The sequence below is a fragment of the Pseudocercospora fijiensis genome (assembly GCF_000340215.1).
Source record: "Pseudocercospora fijiensis CIRAD86 unplaced genomic scaffold MYCFIscaffold_1, whole genome shotgun sequence".
Lineage (NCBI taxonomy): Eukaryota > Fungi > Ascomycota > Dothideomycetes > Mycosphaerellales > Mycosphaerellaceae > Pseudocercospora > Pseudocercospora fijiensis.
Genome location: NW_006921532.1, coordinates 7,936,956 through 7,953,808, shown reverse-complemented (window position 1 = coordinate 7,953,808; position 16,853 = coordinate 7,936,956). Strand labels below are relative to the sequence as shown.

Sequence of the window (16,853 nt, the reverse complement as noted above, 5' to 3'; positions counted from 1 at the left end):
CATTAGCCTAGTAGATAGCTAGTGCTATTACAATTGAAGCACTTTAGTCCGGTTAGGGGATTGCTATAGCTATTGCCGCTATTGTTAGCCGAGCGATTAGTACTATAGGGATACGAGCCCCTTCTACGGCCCCTATTACGGCCTCCTCTATATAGCCGTCGGCTACGGCTTCTCCTACGGTCGTTGTTATTGCTACCTCTATTATTAGCACTAGTGTTGTTCTAATGCGAACCTTAATTGTTGCTTCCTCGGCTACGATAGGTAGATAGTCGTATCTTAGATTCTAACCGTTGCTATAGCTACACTATACGCTCTATAGTTTCTACTTCAATTATAAATTGAATTCGTATAAGATTAGCCTATTCGAATACACGGCGGCGGTCCAATTCAAGGACAAGCTCCTATCTCAATTTAGGGCGTATTTCGGAGATCTATATAGAATCGGTTTTAACCGGAAGGTTATCTTCGAGGGTCTTTAAATAGGCTTTAAATAAGCGAGCCGATTAATTAGTCTTTTGTTTAGCTCGAAGGTACTAGTCCTAAGCGTATTGTTGCCTTAGTATAGGGTTTCTAAGGGTGTCTAGTATAATAGTTTTGTAGGTTTGCTACTAAACAGCGGTCTAATCGGTAAGGGAGTTAAAGTGGTCGTCCTAGGTGCGTTTTAGGTTACTATTAATATATTATATAGTATAGACGACTAGCGAATAGTCGTCTAGCAGGGCCCTTAGTACATTTCGTTAGTTAAGCTTACAGTTACGAATGTAGTCGTTGTATTGCTTTCGACTAGAGCTATTAAACACGGTATAGTCCTTAAGTTTAGCATCCTTCTTCTAGACTAGGACTAATAGTAAGGAAGGCCCTACTGTCGGCTTAGTATTAGTTATTAGGGCCTCCTAAAGGCGGCGAATTTCGAGGAGGTTATCCTTTAGCTATTATTCTTAACGTAGGGCAGTAAGCCTGTTTTAGGTAGCTTCTTAGAGTCTCCCTACTAGTTAGGGCCTAAAGGCTAGTTAGCTATATCGACGGTTAACAATATTATTAAGAATATCGTCGACAGGCAATTCTAGGTCGTTACCTAGAATTATAGGTTCTTCTTTAACAGGCTCTCCGGTAGGCTCTTTAGTAGGAGGCACTTTAGCTAGTACTTTAGCGGGAACTGTACTACTAGCGTTGTTATTGCTAGCGCTACTAGCGGTAGTACGGTTGTTATTGCTTCGTAATAAGCCGGCTATTATAGTAGGGAGTAACACTAATAATATATTGTTAGCCCCTAAGATACGGATATAGCGGAATTAGTAGATATTAGTCTAGTACGATTAACTTAGTGTAGTAGGCCGTATAGAAGGCCTTGCTTAATAATTAGTACGGTTGTTTCGATGGAATAGTACGTATAGGTCCCGTTCTTCGGGCGCAATATAGTTAGATTAGTTATTATAGCTATACCGCTAAAAGCTTGAAATAAGGACTATCTAGCTGCTACCCTTAAAGGGTAGATCGAATACTATATAAGAAGGGTATATTAGCAGGTAGATAGGGTAGTAGTAGGTACAAGTAGTATTCGATAAGGATCTAGAAGGAGAGGGAGGAAGGCAGGAGAGTTAGCCTAACGCCAAGCGCCAAGCCCTGCCTAAGGCATCGAGACCCTAGCTTTACTCGGCCTAGTTATATACTAATTACGTATAGCCTCTTTAGCCCTAACATTATTATATTTTAAACTTATATAGCTATATAGCTTATCTTAGTCGTCTATATAATAGTAGTATAGTAGTATTAAATCTATATACTCTAACCTCTTAGAATTAGTAATACTAGTACTATTAATAGTACTAATAACTAGTACCGCCGAGCGTAACTAGCTAGTCTATAGCTTTACTATAAGCCTCTACTATAACTACCTATTTTATACTCCTATTAAGAAGCTAGTCTATTTCTATTAGAATCTATATACTAAATATAGGACTAGTAATAACTAGCTTATAGACGACGACTTCTACGACCTAGACTCTAGAGAAAGTGCTTAGGGCTATATTAGATAGCGAGGCCGATAATAGCGCTATTACTAACCCTAGTAGTAGTACCTATACTAGGGCGAGTCTATAGATATTTCCCTATATTTACCTACTCTTAGTATATAACGCATCGCTTCTTCAAATCTACTTTGATATAGTAGCTTAGTAGCTAGCCCCGATCCGATAAGACCCTCTATATATCTACTCGTACGTACGTAGCGGGTTTATCGGTAGACACTTCCCCTGTTTTGCAACCGCGGTGGAAGCATAGAATAGCACTGGTGCTCGGAGGAAGTGCCAGGCATGCGACGGCAAGGTGCGCTCGTGCGAACCGATCAGTCGAGGTGGTGCACGCGGTTTCCGGTATATGGTAATGGTATGTACAGTATGGTATACGGCACACGGTAATACGTGATGCCTCCTTGGTGCTAGCGCTTCCCTTGTCCAGCTGTATGCGTTGGCACTTCAACGTCGACTGCTGCAAACCCACAGGCCACGGCGTTTGTCCTGCACGCATCGACGTCAGAATGCAAGTGCATATGAGCTTGCAGGCCTCATTGGTGCCACGACGGCCTCTGACCAGCAAGGCGGGTCTGTCCACTCCGCTGCACGCTGCCGGCAGAAGGTAATTATTGTGTCGTGTCTGCTTTCTTGCCCGCTTTGCCTTTGCTCGAGTGGCGCTTCTCTTGGTCGACTTCATCGCCCACACTGTGAGGCATTGGCGACAGCTTGTTCGGCGTTGGGCGGTGGTAGTCGGATTCTGCACACATCTCACCTCTCTCGAGCCTGCTGCCAGGCGCCACCAAAACAACCACGACCGACCGGGCTAGAGCGCGCGCACAACGCCGGGATCGCTGGCGAAATTGGGCAGGAGAATCTTGTGTGCGTTGGCAGTCTTCAGCGATCCATCACATCCTTCCAGCGGCAGCTCCTCGCCACCGCGACGACGTTCATTCATTCGCGCATTCATATTCGCGGAGCTTGCAACGATAGTGTGGTCGGAGACACCTTGGCGATGCTCCTGGCATACGACACCACAACAACAACAACATTGCCGGGTGACGTTGGCCCTCTGTTGCCGACTTTGGCACCTTCCAAGCTCCAACAACTCCAACTTCCTTCCTTCATTGGCCCCACGGCATCGATGAGTGACGAATGAGACACTGCCATCTTGCTAGGCGCGGAGTGTGTCCTGGCGTACACATTAGGTAGTGCTATGCCCTCTCTTGTGTCAATTCTGCCTCGGACAAGACGACTGATGGCTCGTAGTCAGTGTGATATAGCACTTCTACCGCCCGGCCGGTCCAGGCGTCGGCCAAAGAGGACGCTACACAACTCTTTTCTACTGCTCCTTTCGTCTTGTCAAGGCCGCTGATAGTACCATTGGCCCATCGCCTCCCTCCGATCTCCACCGCGGCACTCTATTGCGCTTGCCTACTGGCTCCCTACCCTGTCTGGTCTTCTAGCTAGCCTGCGACATTCGCCGCCGCATCAAGCGCTCGCAACAATCACGTTGTTTGAAGCCTGACAAGGCCCTGTGCTGTCTTGTGGCAGTGCTCGGCATCCGTCCCTGCCAGCTGTGGAACGGTGTCAGCGGTCGAGGTCGTTGAGCTGGACTTGGCTAACAGGCATGCTCTGTGCTGAGAGGCTGGATCGCACTGTCTAACGTTTCTGCCATTCACTTACAGAGACCTTCTCATCTGATTGATTGGCGCTGTGCTCTGCGTCTCATTGACGACGATCCTGGATATAGTGAATCGTGGAAGATACAACTTGCATGGTGTGCCGTAGAGGAAACCCTTCTCTTGTGCCCCATTGACCAAGGTCGATGGCAGTATCACAAATCGAGGAGAAGATCCTTGGTCGCCTTGCCAAACAGACTGAGCCATCGAATGTATTACTTTCAGCGTCCTTGTATCAAGTACTCGGCCTATCCATTCTCCTCTCGAGAAAGCTCTACAGAGCCCGAAAGCTACGCAAGCTTGATGCATCCCGAGACACCAAATCCTTACAGCTGTATCATCACATAATCTGGCTTGCGCGAGAAGGCTTGTCGATTACAGAAGTATACATACTGCCTTACTGTCAAGATGGAGAACAAGGCGCGGAATGCAGGGTCATGGCAGCCAAGTTGAGGGCGTCGCTATATCATGTGTTCTGCCTCTTTCACAACCATCCACCCATCAGCCAGGTCAGTACACGGTCGCCAGATACAGGGAGTCCGCCATCCAGCAAGAGCTCGAACACGCCGAGAGCCAACCCAACATCTTGGTCACCTGCGGACAGAACGGCAAAGCCTCTTGTGCCAGCAGGCAGTAGACGCGCTGGAAAAGCACCTTTGCGCGATCCAGTACCCTCGATGCAGTCGGACGTCTCATTTGTGACAAACCCCTACGCCGTGGGCACTGGGCAGACGCCGCCACCAGGTTCCGCAATCCTGCCTCATGCCCAGCAGGAAGGCGCTCGAAGAACTCCGTCTAGACCACCTGGATTGGCACCGATCAACATTGGTGCAGCACGATCGGCGGCTTCATTCTTATTACCGCCTTTGAACTTCGTGCCAATGGCCAAGGAACACTTTGAGACGGCTCAAGTTCTAGCGACCAACCTCCTGTCGACCACACACGCACTGCGCTTATCCGTCTCGCTTGAGCACTCTGCCTTCCTCTGGGATTGTGCAAAAGACCACGACCGGGCACGTAGACTTGCCAGGCGCACAATCAAAGAAGTCTACAGCTCGCAAGAAGGTCTCGATGACGACGAATTCGCGGATGCCTCTGCGCTCGTCCAGGCGCTGGGAGGCATTGTCAGGAGGGGATCCGCCGAGTCCACACCACGCCCAGGTGCATCAGCAGTCACAAGCCCGACAAGTCCGAATCAGCGTACTCCTAGGCAAGCACCTGCAGCATCAAGTGTGGTACCTCCTATCGACCGCACGATAGCAGTGAGTCCCCAACAGCGGCGCAACTCACCACAGCAGTATCGCCAGGCTTCAAACATAGCGCATCAAAGCCACATTCCACGCATCTTCATGCGCACTCCTGAACGCCTGTCAACCGTACCGGAAGCAGAAGTAGAGTCGACAGATGCCGGACGAACGACTCTCAGCCCGCCAGTCTCTCGCTTGAGCAGTCGAAGCCGCCAGCGAAGAGCATCGTCCGTAACATCAGCTGCCTCTGATAAGGCATCGAAACGCAAACTGGTAGAACAGGCTGAGGATCAGGTGCGCCAGAGACAGCGGAGTACAAGTAATGCCAGTCAGGCCAGTGCAAGCAGTAGTCGAAAAGGCAACGGCAGGAGCACCGAGGACATTGCAACTCGAGGCAGTCGGCAAGGCAGCCCTGCGCAAAGCAATAACAGCAGACAAGGAAGAGGAACCGAAGGCAATTCGCACAGTCGGCAGCCCACGCCGACCGAAGGGTACGTCAGACCGAGAGATCCTAAACCTCCTCCCACACGTGCGAGCCCGAAGCGTAGATCATGACAGCTCGAATAGAACAATGCCATCTCCTGTGATGAGGCGAGCATCGCCGGTTTCGCGCTCCCCATCGCCGAAACCCCAACAAGCATTCGGCATCGATATTCCTGGGCACGCGATAGAAATGGATGATGTTTGCACGAGAGATCTCCCAAGACAACCGAAACTCAAGTCAGCTTCTGTGGCAGAAGATCGACGCGAGGCCATACGCAGGACTTTGCAGATCATATCCGCTGTGTCGAAGGGACTGCACGTTCCTGCTTCGGCCCAAGCGCAAAAGCAATGGAGACTGTTGTGATTGTGAGATTTGGTTCCAGTATAGGTACGAGAACATGAGGTACGAGTAACGGGCAACGAGAAGGGAGCATAGCGTCGGCGCGATATACCCTGTGTGACATTAGCTTCTTGGAGGACTCTGTGTACATACTTATCCTCTTGCATGGATATGAAGACATTTGTTCTGGTAGCGAGACGAATGCGAATTTGCCATGTATCGAGCCCTAGGTCTAAACTCCTTCGAGACCAGAGGAAACCCATGTGCTCGACATGTTTCCCGCGAAGCTGCTACATCTCGACAAGTCTGAGTCACCAAAAGTCCCGCGTTCGCCCTCAGAACTCCTTATTCCGTACAGACTTGGTCTGCCTTCTCACGACCTCGACTCATTCTCGTCTTCGACCTCAAGCAATAAAGTCTACATGCCGGCTTTAGAGGAGCATTGCAACAATGCCACCTAGAGCCGCGGCAAGACCAGCAGCCACAGGTTGCCTTCAGGAGTCTCCATCTGGTATCTCTGGCGGCGGGTCATCTGGTATCTCCGGCGGCGGGTCATCTGGTGTCTCTGGCGGCGGGTCATCTGGTGTCTCTGGCGGCGGGTCATCTGATATCTCTGGCGGCGAGTCGTCTGGTATCTCTAGCGGCGGGTCATCTAGTATCTCTGGCGGCGGGTCATCTGGTGTCTCTGGCGACGGGTCATCTGGTATCTCTGGCGGCGAGTCGTCTGGTATCTCTGGCGGCGGGTCATCTGGTATCTCTAGCGGCGAGTCATCTAGTATCTCTGGCGTCGGGTCATCTGGTGTCTCTGGCGGCGGGTCATCTCGTGTCTCTGGCGGCGAGCCATCTGTTGTCTGTGGCGGCGACTCATCAATAGAGAGAGTAGATGTACTTGAGGAGTCAGAGGAGGGTGTTATGGTGATCATGCTACCGCTGGGAGGCGACAAGAGGTCCGACAAGAGGTCTATGGTGATCATGCTGCCGCTGGGAGGCGACGAGGGGGTTATAGTCAGTATGCTGTCGCTAGGAGACGACGAGCGGGTTCTAGTGATTACGCCGCTGCTGCGAGATAACCGAGAGACTACGGCCTTAATCCTCCCGCTAGCCGTTGAAGTTGGAAGAGCTATTGCTACTCTAACGACCGTTTTCAAAACAGGCCTCCTAGTGATGATTGGCACAACAGTGGTCTTGTGGCTAGTGGTCTTGTGGCTAGTGGTCTTGTGGCTAGGAGACGACGAGCGGGTTCTAGTGATTACGCCGCTGCTGCGAGATAACCGAGAGACTACGGTCGTAATCCTCCCGATAGCCGTTGAAGTTGGAAGAGTTGTTGCTACCATAACGACCGTTTGCAAAACAGGCACGCTAGTGATGATTGGCACAACAGTGGTGCTGTGGCTAGGAGACGACGAGCGGGTTATAGTGATTACGCCGCTGCTGCGAGGTAACCGAGAGACTACGGTCGTAATCCTCCCGCTAGCCGTTGAAGTTGGAAGAGTTGTTGCTACCATAGCGACCGTTTGCAAAACAGGCACGCTGGTGATGATTGGCACAACAGTGGTGATAGTCGCGTGGCTGCTGGTGCTTGGCTGCTGGACCGCAGTAATGACAGGATTTCCCAGGCTCGTTGTCGAAGTGTCATTTCCCGTCACAGTTACGGTGGTGACATGGCTGACAGAAGTTGCTACCATAGCGACCGTTTGTAAAACAGGCACGCTGGTGATGATTGGCACAACAGTGGTGATAGTCGCGTGGCTGCTGGTGCTTGGCTGCTGGACCGCAGTAATGACAGGATTTCCCAGGCTCGTTGTCGAAGTGTCATTTCCCGTCACAGTGACGGTGGTGACATGGCTGACAGAAGTGGTCGGAGTAGGACCGACGGGCAGAGTGCCATTTGGAGGCACTGTAACGGTCAAGGTCGGTCCATAAAGCGAGGTCTGATGATGGGTCACCGTGCGCGTGAGCGTTGGCCCGCCCGAAGTGTCATTGGCCGTGAGAAACACCGTGGTGGCGTAATTGGTGTTGTTCGCCGAAGATGAGCTGCTCGATGTCTGATTGCCAATCGCGGTGACCGTGACAGTATTTGCATAGCTGAACGGAGTCCCCTAGACTGTCGTGGTAAGAGTGATCGCCACGCCCACAGGCTGTCCAGATTGGCTCTGGGTAGATGAGCGAGATGGGCTCTGTTGTCCTGGAGCTGTGATGGCCACGGTACTTGCGTTGCCAGCAGAACTTGGCCCGCTTCCTCCGTTGCCGAGAGCCGTTGTTGCTAGGCTCTGTGGTCCTGGAGCTGTGATGGTTACGGTACTTGCGTTACCACCAGCACTTGGCCCGCTTCCTCCGTTGCCGAGAGCCGTTGTTGTTAGGCTCTGTGGTCCTGGAGCTGTGATGGTCACGGTACTTGCGTTACCACCAGCACTTGGCCCGCTTCCTCCGTTGCCGAGAGCCGTTGTTGTTAGGCTCTGTGGTCTTGGAGCTGTGATGGTCACGGTACTTGCGTTACCACCAGCACTTGGCCCGCTTCCTCCGTTGCCGAGGGCCGTTACTGTTACTGTTGATGGCGGGTTTTGAGCGGCCGGGATGTTGTTCGTGATGGTGACTGTCTGTCCGCCAGCATTAGATGAAGCTGGAGGGCCATCTGTTCCTGCAGCAGAAAGTGAGCCAGCTGCTGGAGAAGAACTTGACGCTGTCACGCTAGCAACAGAAACGACCGTCTGGAAGACTGTCTGTTGCCCGCCTTCAGCAGAATGGCTTAATCCTGCCGCGGATTGACCCAGAGGCCACCCATTGACGCCGGGGGTGAAGCCAGATACAACTCCAGGCGTGCTTGTGAGGCTGACAGAGCCAGAGCCAGCACGGATAGTTGCCCCAGAGCTTATGGTGTCAGATTTGCTGTGGGCACCAGATCCGGCAGACGAAGAAGCGCCTGAACCAGATCCGTTGCCAGAGCCTTGTGATGAAGCACCGGAGCCTGGAAAAGAGGAAGTTTGCGTACCTTTCAGTGTAAGATTGGCGCATGTGATGGCCGTCTGATTGGCGAAGTGCACAACGATGCTGCGATCTGTCATGCATTGCAGACAGCCGGCCTCATTTCGATTTGAGACAAAGTCTTCGACGTAACTTTGAGGGCTGTCAGCGCGCTTCGACCCACGTCTCAAATGAACACTGACGTCGCAGAAAAGGTTGTGCCGTTGATCTTGCCGTGCTTGCCTGACAGGTCGCCAGCCTCACAATCTTCCGGATGATTAGGATCTTGGCAAGGGTATTGGCTTGAATGGGGTGCCAAGTGGCCTCCAGCAGCAGTGCAATTCCCATCTGGCCCAACTGGCTTCTGATGAATATGATAGACTATGTCCGTGTCAGCCTCATTCTGCCAACTTCGCGGCGCACTGTCGTTGACGCACGGAATGGTCCTCCCTCTGCCGGCAAGGCAGAAAAGTTTGCTTGAACACTGACGCCATTGCCACCTGGGCCCTGGCTGATGGAAACGGAGCCACTCGGAAACTTCGAGGGTGGAAGCTGGGCAAGCCATTGAAGAGTCGGATTCTCCTGCGTGGGCGGTGTAAGAGCCTGCACACAGCCGGCCGTGGCTACAATAGCGATGGTGATCTTGGCGAGCTGCATGGTGGAAGCGGTTCGAAGTTGTGTGGTTTGCAGATCGATGGGCTATGAGAGGCGATGTGAGGCTGACGAAGGTGTAGAGCGGGATCGGAATGCATGCAATGCCAATGGTCAACAATGCCAAGAGAGTGCTCTGCAAGGCCGCCAGCGGCGAGGACAGGACGGTAGGCAATACAGGATTTGGAGATAATGCAGCTTGGTGAGAGGGAGAGGGAGAGGGAGAGGGATGCACAAGCAGCACAAGCAGCAGCAGCAGCAGCAGCAAGAGGATAGTCGGACGGTGCAAAGATCGAGGTGGAGCGCGCGCTTTCCATCTGATGCAGGCACGACCACCGCCGGAAAGTGCTGTGTGACAGACATGACACTTTCTTGGAAGGCTCGTCTTGTCGTGGATGGCCGTTGCCACGTCGTCTTTCGATCCTGCAACATCGGAGGAAGGTGGCATCTTTCAAGCGCCGCCCGTGAATGCACACGATATTTGGCAATCGGAGCATGTGCACGACTGCGCGTGGAATAGACATGACATTACGGGGTTGAGAGCTTCCCATCATGTCGGTATGATCTTCACTTTCCAATTGTCGCTGCTCTTTCCCTACTAAAGACAATCCATCCGGAATGCTGGCTCCAAAGGCCAGCCATGTCCATCTCTCTCGCTCATGCTTGCTGAGATCCATGCTACGTCAGTACCACTCTGTTCGATGCTGCATGCCACTCCAAAGGAAATGCCTCCCGCTTCAATATGCTCCGACCAACTCAGTCTCAGTGCCAAAGGTACCCGCGACACTTTGCTGCTCCGCAGTTGCACGGGATACTGTCAATATTTTCCGGATTCGCCAGTGCTGCTTCACGTCCCTTGATCGCCTCCTCCAGCTCTACTTCATCCTTGTCTGCATAGTCGAAAGTGAGTTCTGTTCCCGCTGGAATGTCCTCGTACGCAAAGAAGGCCAGCGTGAACAGTCGCAGGTCGTTCTTATTGTATGACACCGTGTATTGTCGGCAATTGGGTTCACAGCTGTGATTGATGAATCTTGTCACGTTGCCCATGTATTGCCCGTCCACAACATATGTGTCTTCTTCACGAAGGGGCTCGCCTTCCGCCGTGCGGTCGCCAACAAATTTGTCAAGGCTGTAGAGATAACTCGCCTTTGACTTGTTCCCCACCTGATTCTCTCGGCGCTCACACTCCTCAAATGTGATCACTTCTCCAAGGTACGTGTCGATGAACTCGCCTTGGATCAGATCTTCGTCACAATACACTCCCCACCCTCGATTTCGAGTCTTGAACACGACTAACGGCACCTTTCTGCCTTTCTGTACCAGCCGCGTCTTGCACTTGGGACCGCACTTGCAGTTGCGGTTACACTCATAAATCGGGTGTCTGGATTCGCGGTAGAAAGGCAGCAGAGTCTGAGGTACAGATTGACCTGGCTTTCTGTATGGGAATCGTTTAGGCAGGCCTGTTGTGTCAATGCCGCCACCTTCTGCCTTCGCGACCATGTAAACGGCGTACGTGTCCGGTTTCGTGCGTTCCAAGGCTTTCTCATCGACCGCAGCAAACTGCAGGCAGTCGCATTTGGTTGAGTATTCGCAGCCAACGCCTCCGCCCATGTCCGCTTTGCATTTTGTGCACCCTCTGTATTCGTCTTCAGAGATCCCGGAGACGTCCTTCCCCAACACATACTCACGGATGAAGGTGAAGTCGAGAGAGGGAGTGCTTGAGTCAATATCGTTCTCCAACCGCACTAATCCTCTTGGGTCGTGCACTGCGAGTTTGTCTTGAAATGCCGCCCGGATCGCACTCTCCGCTTGGACAACTGCGGTCCTGGAAGCGGTTCGTCGCATTTCGTCAGTGGGTATAGTCCTGCTGTCTATAGTGGTCACTTCTGGACCTTCTGCTCGCTTGGCGATGATCTTTCCTTCTTTCTTCTGGAGAACTCCGTTGTATATGCTTGGGCCTGGAATCTCTGGTGGTTCTGGTGTCCCCAAGTCAATGACGGAGGAAGATCGCGACCTCACAATGGAGTCTTGAGGAGTCAGCAGCCCGCTGCCATTGCTGTCAAGGTCACGTGTTGCGATAGGTTCCGAATCTGGGGATTTTCTTTTTCTTTTCATGCCAGAGGTGAGCTTTCCGATTGCTCGTGTAGCACTTGGCAGAGTGAGGATGTATGCCTGCACCATGTGAAGGCTAGGCCAGAGCTCGCGCAAAGGGTGCCATGAGCACACCGCGCGTGGAGGCGCGGGCAGCACTGAGTCAGTTCTCCATCGGACAAGATATTGCTCGCACTGCATCTGTTAGTATCTCTAGAGTCAATCGATGGTAATAAAATGCTTACACCTTCGAGTTGCCGATGGCAAAGCACCTCAACCACGTCCTTAGGTCGGACTGTATGGGTGGCCCGTGCGGAGCCCGGCGTGGATGTTGTGTGCAAAAGCGACATTATTGAGAAACGCAGGTTCCAAATAGTTGAAATAGACTGAGTGTCTATTTTAGTGTTGGTCGGGCTCACTAAATCGCAATATCTAAGGTAGAGTGGTAGAACTAGAAAGTAAAGGCAAGCATGTTAGAATAGTGGATTAACAAAGAAACGCGTGCTAAGTAATTAGAGTTTAGCGCTACTTACTAAGCTAGACGCGACTCTAGAGCAGACAAAATGCTTCTATTCTTACAAAATCGTCTTTATAGAAATATTTAATATCGTTACTCCAGTATATAGACCCAAGAAAGCACTCTAGTACAGATATATAAGCGTCCTAAAGTCCTTACTGCGGATCTCAGTTCTTGCTCCTGGGCCCTTAACTACTTTGCTCGGACTTCAAGGCGCTCCGTGCGCATTAGAGTTCCACCTACCGCCTGCCGAAGTTCCGAAGAATTTCTGGAGCTTTGCGCCAGCAAGTCTAAGTATACTCGATCAAATACAGTCGTCAATATGCCAGCAGCAAAAATGACGACAAACTCAGAGGCGAATCCATTCATCAAGCAACTAGCATCAAGTGGTATGGCACTCTCAAGCCTCATGACTTGAATCTTTCTAATAAGACCACAGATCGAAGTATTCGCGATCGAGCACTTTCCTCACTACGAACCTATCTCCACCGCTCCACGCCTTTCACCGGACTTGATCTCCTCAAGCTATGGAAAGGGCTTCACTACTGCATGTTCATGTCCGACAAGCCTCGAAACCAACAACGACTTGCTCGAGATCTGGCGGCCTTAACAGATGTATTGGCGCCCGCAAACGTCTCACCATGGTTTGCCGCATTCTGGAAGACGATCAGTAGAGAATGGGGCAGCATCGATAGTCTGAGGATGGACAAATACCTTTACCTCATTAGATGCTATGTCAACAAGGGTTTTGAAGTTTGTGCGAAGAAGAAGTGGGACGAAGACTTTGTGCATCAATATTTAGAGGTCCTGGAAGCAGACGGCGGTCCGCTCAGTTTGAGAGACATGAAGGTGCCAAATGGGCTGAGACTACATGTACTTGACATCTGGTTGGATGAGCTGCAGAAAGTGGACGAGCACAGGCAGGCTCCCATTGATAAAATCATGGCTCCGATCAGCAAACTGAAGACAGGTAGTATGGTCAAAAGCGTAAGAGAACGCGCAGGAGAGAGCTTCGATGACAATAGGCTACTAGACGGCAAAGCGTGGCGGCCCGAGGACGAGGAGGAAGAGGAGCCAGACGCTGGCTTTGGTGGGTTTGACGGCTGATAGGATGTGGGTGAACGATTCACAAGCAAGCGAGGAGTTATGGCGTTTGAGAGACATGGCACTTAATGATACCCGTATGTCTAAACACACTCAGTCCGACTGCGGTTTAACACATGTTCCATTACTTCTCTATATGCGAATGCACGCCACAGAATGACAATATCCATCAACACCGAATATAATCATTCATAGCCAACCAGTTCCCCCAATGCGTTTAATGATGATTTGCTTTTCGATTCGCACACATGCATGAGTCTCTCACAGAGAATTCGACAACTTGTGCTACTCTTCTAGCACTTGAGGTTGAATTTGGTTTTGCGGTCGCCGGTCATAGCTCCCCACGTGCCCTCCTTTTGAGCAACGCCGTTGTCTCCAACGGAGTCCGGCTTCCAAGGCCTGAAGATTGTCAGTTGAACCCACAATTTCCTACACGACAACACTTACTCGTCAAAGGCTTCAAAGTAAAACGCGTTGATGCCCCAGTCAAGGATACCACAAAAGCCTTGGTGGTAGAAGGTCTTCGCGTTTTCAGTTCCAGCCTTGGCAGCTTCGTAGTCAGAGCCACCGTCGGTCGGCCAGCCAGTCTCGCCGTTCCAGAATTCGACTTTGTCCAAGCCCCCAGCGACTTCTTGGATGTGGCCGAGTGCCTGCTGCATGTCGTCAAGGTAGGTGGTCTTTGCATCGTTGCCTGCGGCCTTGCCTTGCCAGTAAGAAAAGCCGTTGGCCAGGATGAGGTCAACACCACCCTTAATTACGGCGTCTCCAGTGCCGTCTGCCCATTTGTTCCAAGAGTCTGCGGTTCCACACTTGACGTCTCCACCGAGTGCCTTCTTAACATCTTGAATTTTCTCAAGCAGCTGCGCGCCAGTGAAGTTGCCACGGTACAGAGTCTCTGATCCGACAGTGATTGCATAGACCTGGTCCTTGAAGTTTGGCACATAGGTCATGAGGGCCTTCTTGTCTGCGTTGAATGACTCTTCCACGTCAGGCCAGACACCAAGCATCACCTTGAAGCCCTTAGACTTCGCAGCTGGGAGAATGTACTGGGCGCAGTTGCAGTCCGATGCAGAGTATCCTCGAACAAGGGTCGCGCCGGAATTGGACTTGATCGCGTCGAAGTCGGCTTCGTAGTCGGCTTGGTATTTGCAAGTTCCGTCGGGCTTCTTCGTTCCCAGAGCGAAGCCCATTTGGCCTTTCTCTCCGGCGGCAAGCACCGAAGGCACCGTGGCCAGCGCGAGAGCCGCGATGGTAGTGGTCGCGCGCATAGTTGTGATTAGACGGGAAGGAAATGAGGGCTAAAGGGTGCGGTTGGTGGGTGGTCTGTCGTAGTCCTGGTATGCAATGCTTTCAAATAATTTGCAACAAAAACAGTGATCAAGGAGTGTATGTGCACCGATGTGCTTTTGGATAGGGATCGTGATCAAAGGACTGCCTTTCGAGGCTGATGAGAGCGTGAAATGATGGAGTTGTGGAACGCGAGAAAGGGGCAAGACCCACAAGGTCTGAAACTCTATCGTGCTGACTCAGTCAGGACATCACGCTCGTGAATTCGGGACCTCTTCGACCTGGTTTGCATTTCGTGACAGTAGACTCGAGCTTCTGAAGACTGATTTCCCGCCTTCCACGCGACTCTTCAGGTCACGATTCTGGCCAACATTTTCACTGCGGAAAACTGTAGAGATGGAGGTAGAGTTCGTAGAGTGGTGCCACGAAAAGGCCTATAATTCCTCGAGAGCGTCGTTTTGGTACCTGTCGGACCTGAATTGCAAGTTTACCACCGCATGACCGAGAACCATAGGGGCCGCCAGCGACTGCCACGTCACGGGCTGAATGGGAGACGAAAGACCGGGAAGTCTTCAGTGTTTATGCAAAGTTGCGCGAGGTCGAGGTCCACGGAAGCAAAATGGAAAGACCTCATATGGCACAATAGTGACCTTTGCTGCTGTGATAGGATCCGGACTTTCTGCAACCACTGATCTGGTAGCGACATTTCAGGGGGCGATGCAAGACCAGATATCGACCATACTCGGGATGGGCGTTGTGTACGTCGGCGAAGGGAGAAACAGACCTTGGATCAGGAGTTTGAGCGTGCAACGCTCGTCAAGAGATGCAACTCTGGGATTGAGAGGTTCGTCAGCGTTTTGTGCTTACCTGCAACGCGATCCCGCCTTGGCATCAAATAGCAGTGAGAGGCGAGATGCATGCGGTCTGAACCGTAATAATAGACAAGACTGCAGGCGAGAAAAGTGTCTGTCCGACAATTCGAGCAGCTGGAGGGAGGCACGACACGCTCCACCGGTCCCGCATTTTCCCGACCACTGAGAAATCTTTCACATTCTCATTGCAAAGTTCCAGCTATCGACATCGACATCCACCTGATATCTCTTCCCCGAGTAACAGGATGGCCGTGAACACTGGCACATTACCGCCGCACTTGCGCAAGGCTGCGATGAAGAATGCAGAAGCGCCGAAACCAGCGTCAGATTCGGTGTCAGCAACCAATGCTGCTCCAGATGTCGCCTCTCCTGATGGCAATGCCCCCTCAAACGAAGAGCGCGCCGTAATTCCCTTTGGCAAGGCACAACGCACGACTCGCGGAGATCGTTCAAGCATAAAGGTGAGTTGAGCTTTCTCAATAGCCACGGCAACAACTGACACGCGCTGCAGGACTCTTATGCCCGTCTTGAGGAAAACTTTCGCGCCGCCAATGCCGCTCTTGCTAATGACAACGATGAGCTGCATGAGCGGTGCGATGAGCTCGAGATTGAGAATGAGACACTCACTACCCAGTGTCAAGAACTGACCGACAAGAACGTTGAGCTTGTGCGCCGGTGCGAAGATTTCGAGCGCGATAATGCCAAGTGCGGTCTGCACGTTGACAGCCTCGTCGAAGAGAATAAGCAGCTTCTGGCCGAGGTCCAGGATCTGAAGCAGAAGATGCTGGAGAACGAGCAGCATCTGGAGGAATTTCAGCGCCTCGCCGCTGTCAACCCAACCAAGAGCAGCGTCAAGCAGGAGCCAAATTCTACGTGGCACGCGACTGCCGCAAAGCCAAATGTCACGCAGCTCTCGAAAGAACAGTTGAATGAGGTATTGGGCCAGCTGCATGTGTCTTATGCCGACGTCCAGCGACAAGCTGAGGAGGCGGCTAGCATCCGCTACAAGGGCGTCATGGATGCACAGGTCGCAATGCAGGATAAGCTTGAGCGCCGTATTTTGGCCATGGAAACTCGCAATGACCGTGCTGGCGATGCAAACGAAGGCTTCCAGGTGGAAAGCACTCCAGCCGAGACGATTCGGCTACTGCAAGCTGACTTGGATGCACTTAAGACGACCATTGCCATTATGCAGCCGCAATGCAACCAGACTACGGACAACTTTGACACCATGGTCAACCGCGTGGCTGCAATTGAGTTACAGACCCAAGAGATGGTGGAGAGCAAGCAAGGCAGCACCTACACCATGCCCAGCGCCCCACATGCTGCTGATACCGACTACCAGACGAAGACCAAGCTTCGACAGCTGAAGGAAGAAGTGGTAAGTGATGTGAAGCTCGTAACAGAACCAAGACTAATGAAGACATCAGACGAAGCTCAAGGGCTTCAAGGACCGCATTAAGAACATCCGTGATCACGAGCAGGCGATCAGCGAAGCGCAGAACGTAGAAGGGCTTGTCGAACAATACAAGAAGGTTAGCAAGGCGATCGATAGCAACGGCTGGTAAGAAAGCAATAACTTGAGAACATGTCTGAGGGACTTGCTGAC

At 51.8% G+C, this 16,853-nt stretch overlaps 6 protein-coding genes across 6 annotated transcripts; 3 read left to right on the top strand and 3 right to left on the bottom strand.

Moving 5' to 3' along the window:
• The first annotated feature begins 3,943 nt into the window (after positions 1-3,943).
• MYCFIDRAFT_209922 (uncharacterized protein) lies at positions 3,944-6,022 on the top strand. The gene has a single exon (XM_007923557.1). It carries the CDS (start codon positions 4,129-4,131, stop codon positions 5,491-5,493), a length of 1,365 nt encoding a protein of 454 aa, XP_007921748.1. The 5' UTR covers positions 3,944-4,128; the 3' UTR covers positions 5,494-6,022.
• Positions 6,023-8,760: 2,738 nt separating this feature from the next.
• Positions 8,761-9,262, bottom strand: MYCFIDRAFT_112476 (uncharacterized protein; the record flags this gene model as incomplete). The annotated part of the gene is made up of 3 exons (XM_007923556.1): positions 8,761-8,884; positions 8,926-9,103; positions 9,160-9,262. Coding segments are annotated over 3 exons (405 nt in total), but the record flags the coding sequence as incomplete, so codon positions are not given.
• A 662-nt stretch (positions 9,263-9,924) lies between these two features.
• On the bottom strand, positions 9,925-11,488 carry MYCFIDRAFT_149458 (uncharacterized protein; the record flags this gene model as incomplete). The annotated part of the gene is made up of 1 exon (XM_007923555.1): positions 9,925-11,488. One exon carries the CDS (start codon positions 11,486-11,488, stop codon positions 10,136-10,138), a length of 1,353 nt encoding a protein of 450 aa, XP_007921746.1. The 3' UTR covers positions 9,925-10,135.
• An 830-nt stretch (positions 11,489-12,318) lies between these two features.
• Positions 12,319-13,088, top strand: MYCFIDRAFT_26930 (uncharacterized protein; the record flags this gene model as incomplete). Its single annotated transcript, XM_007921599.1, has 2 exons — positions 12,319-12,370; positions 12,421-13,088. 2 exons carry the CDS (start codon positions 12,319-12,321, stop codon positions 13,086-13,088), a joined length of 720 nt encoding a protein of 239 aa, XP_007919790.1.
• Positions 13,089-13,129: 41 nt separating this feature from the next.
• MYCFIDRAFT_55415 (glycoside hydrolase family 17 protein) lies at positions 13,130-14,514 on the bottom strand. The gene is made up of 2 exons (XM_007921962.1): positions 13,533-14,514; positions 13,130-13,484 (listed from the first exon to the last, which is right to left on the bottom strand). Exons 1-2 carry the CDS (start codon positions 14,351-14,353, stop codon positions 13,379-13,381), a joined length of 927 nt encoding a protein of 308 aa, XP_007920153.1. The 5' UTR covers positions 14,354-14,514; the 3' UTR covers positions 13,130-13,378.
• Positions 14,515-15,489: 975 nt separating this feature from the next.
• MYCFIDRAFT_192938 (uncharacterized protein) lies at positions 15,490-16,812 on the top strand (the record flags this gene model as incomplete). Its single annotated transcript, XM_007923554.1, has 3 exons — positions 15,490-15,705; positions 15,756-16,625; positions 16,675-16,812. The coding sequence occupies 3 exons, from the start codon at positions 15,490-15,492 to the stop codon at positions 16,810-16,812; spliced, it is 1,224 nt and encodes a 407-aa protein (XP_007921745.1).
• Positions 16,813-16,853: the final 41 nt, after the last annotated feature.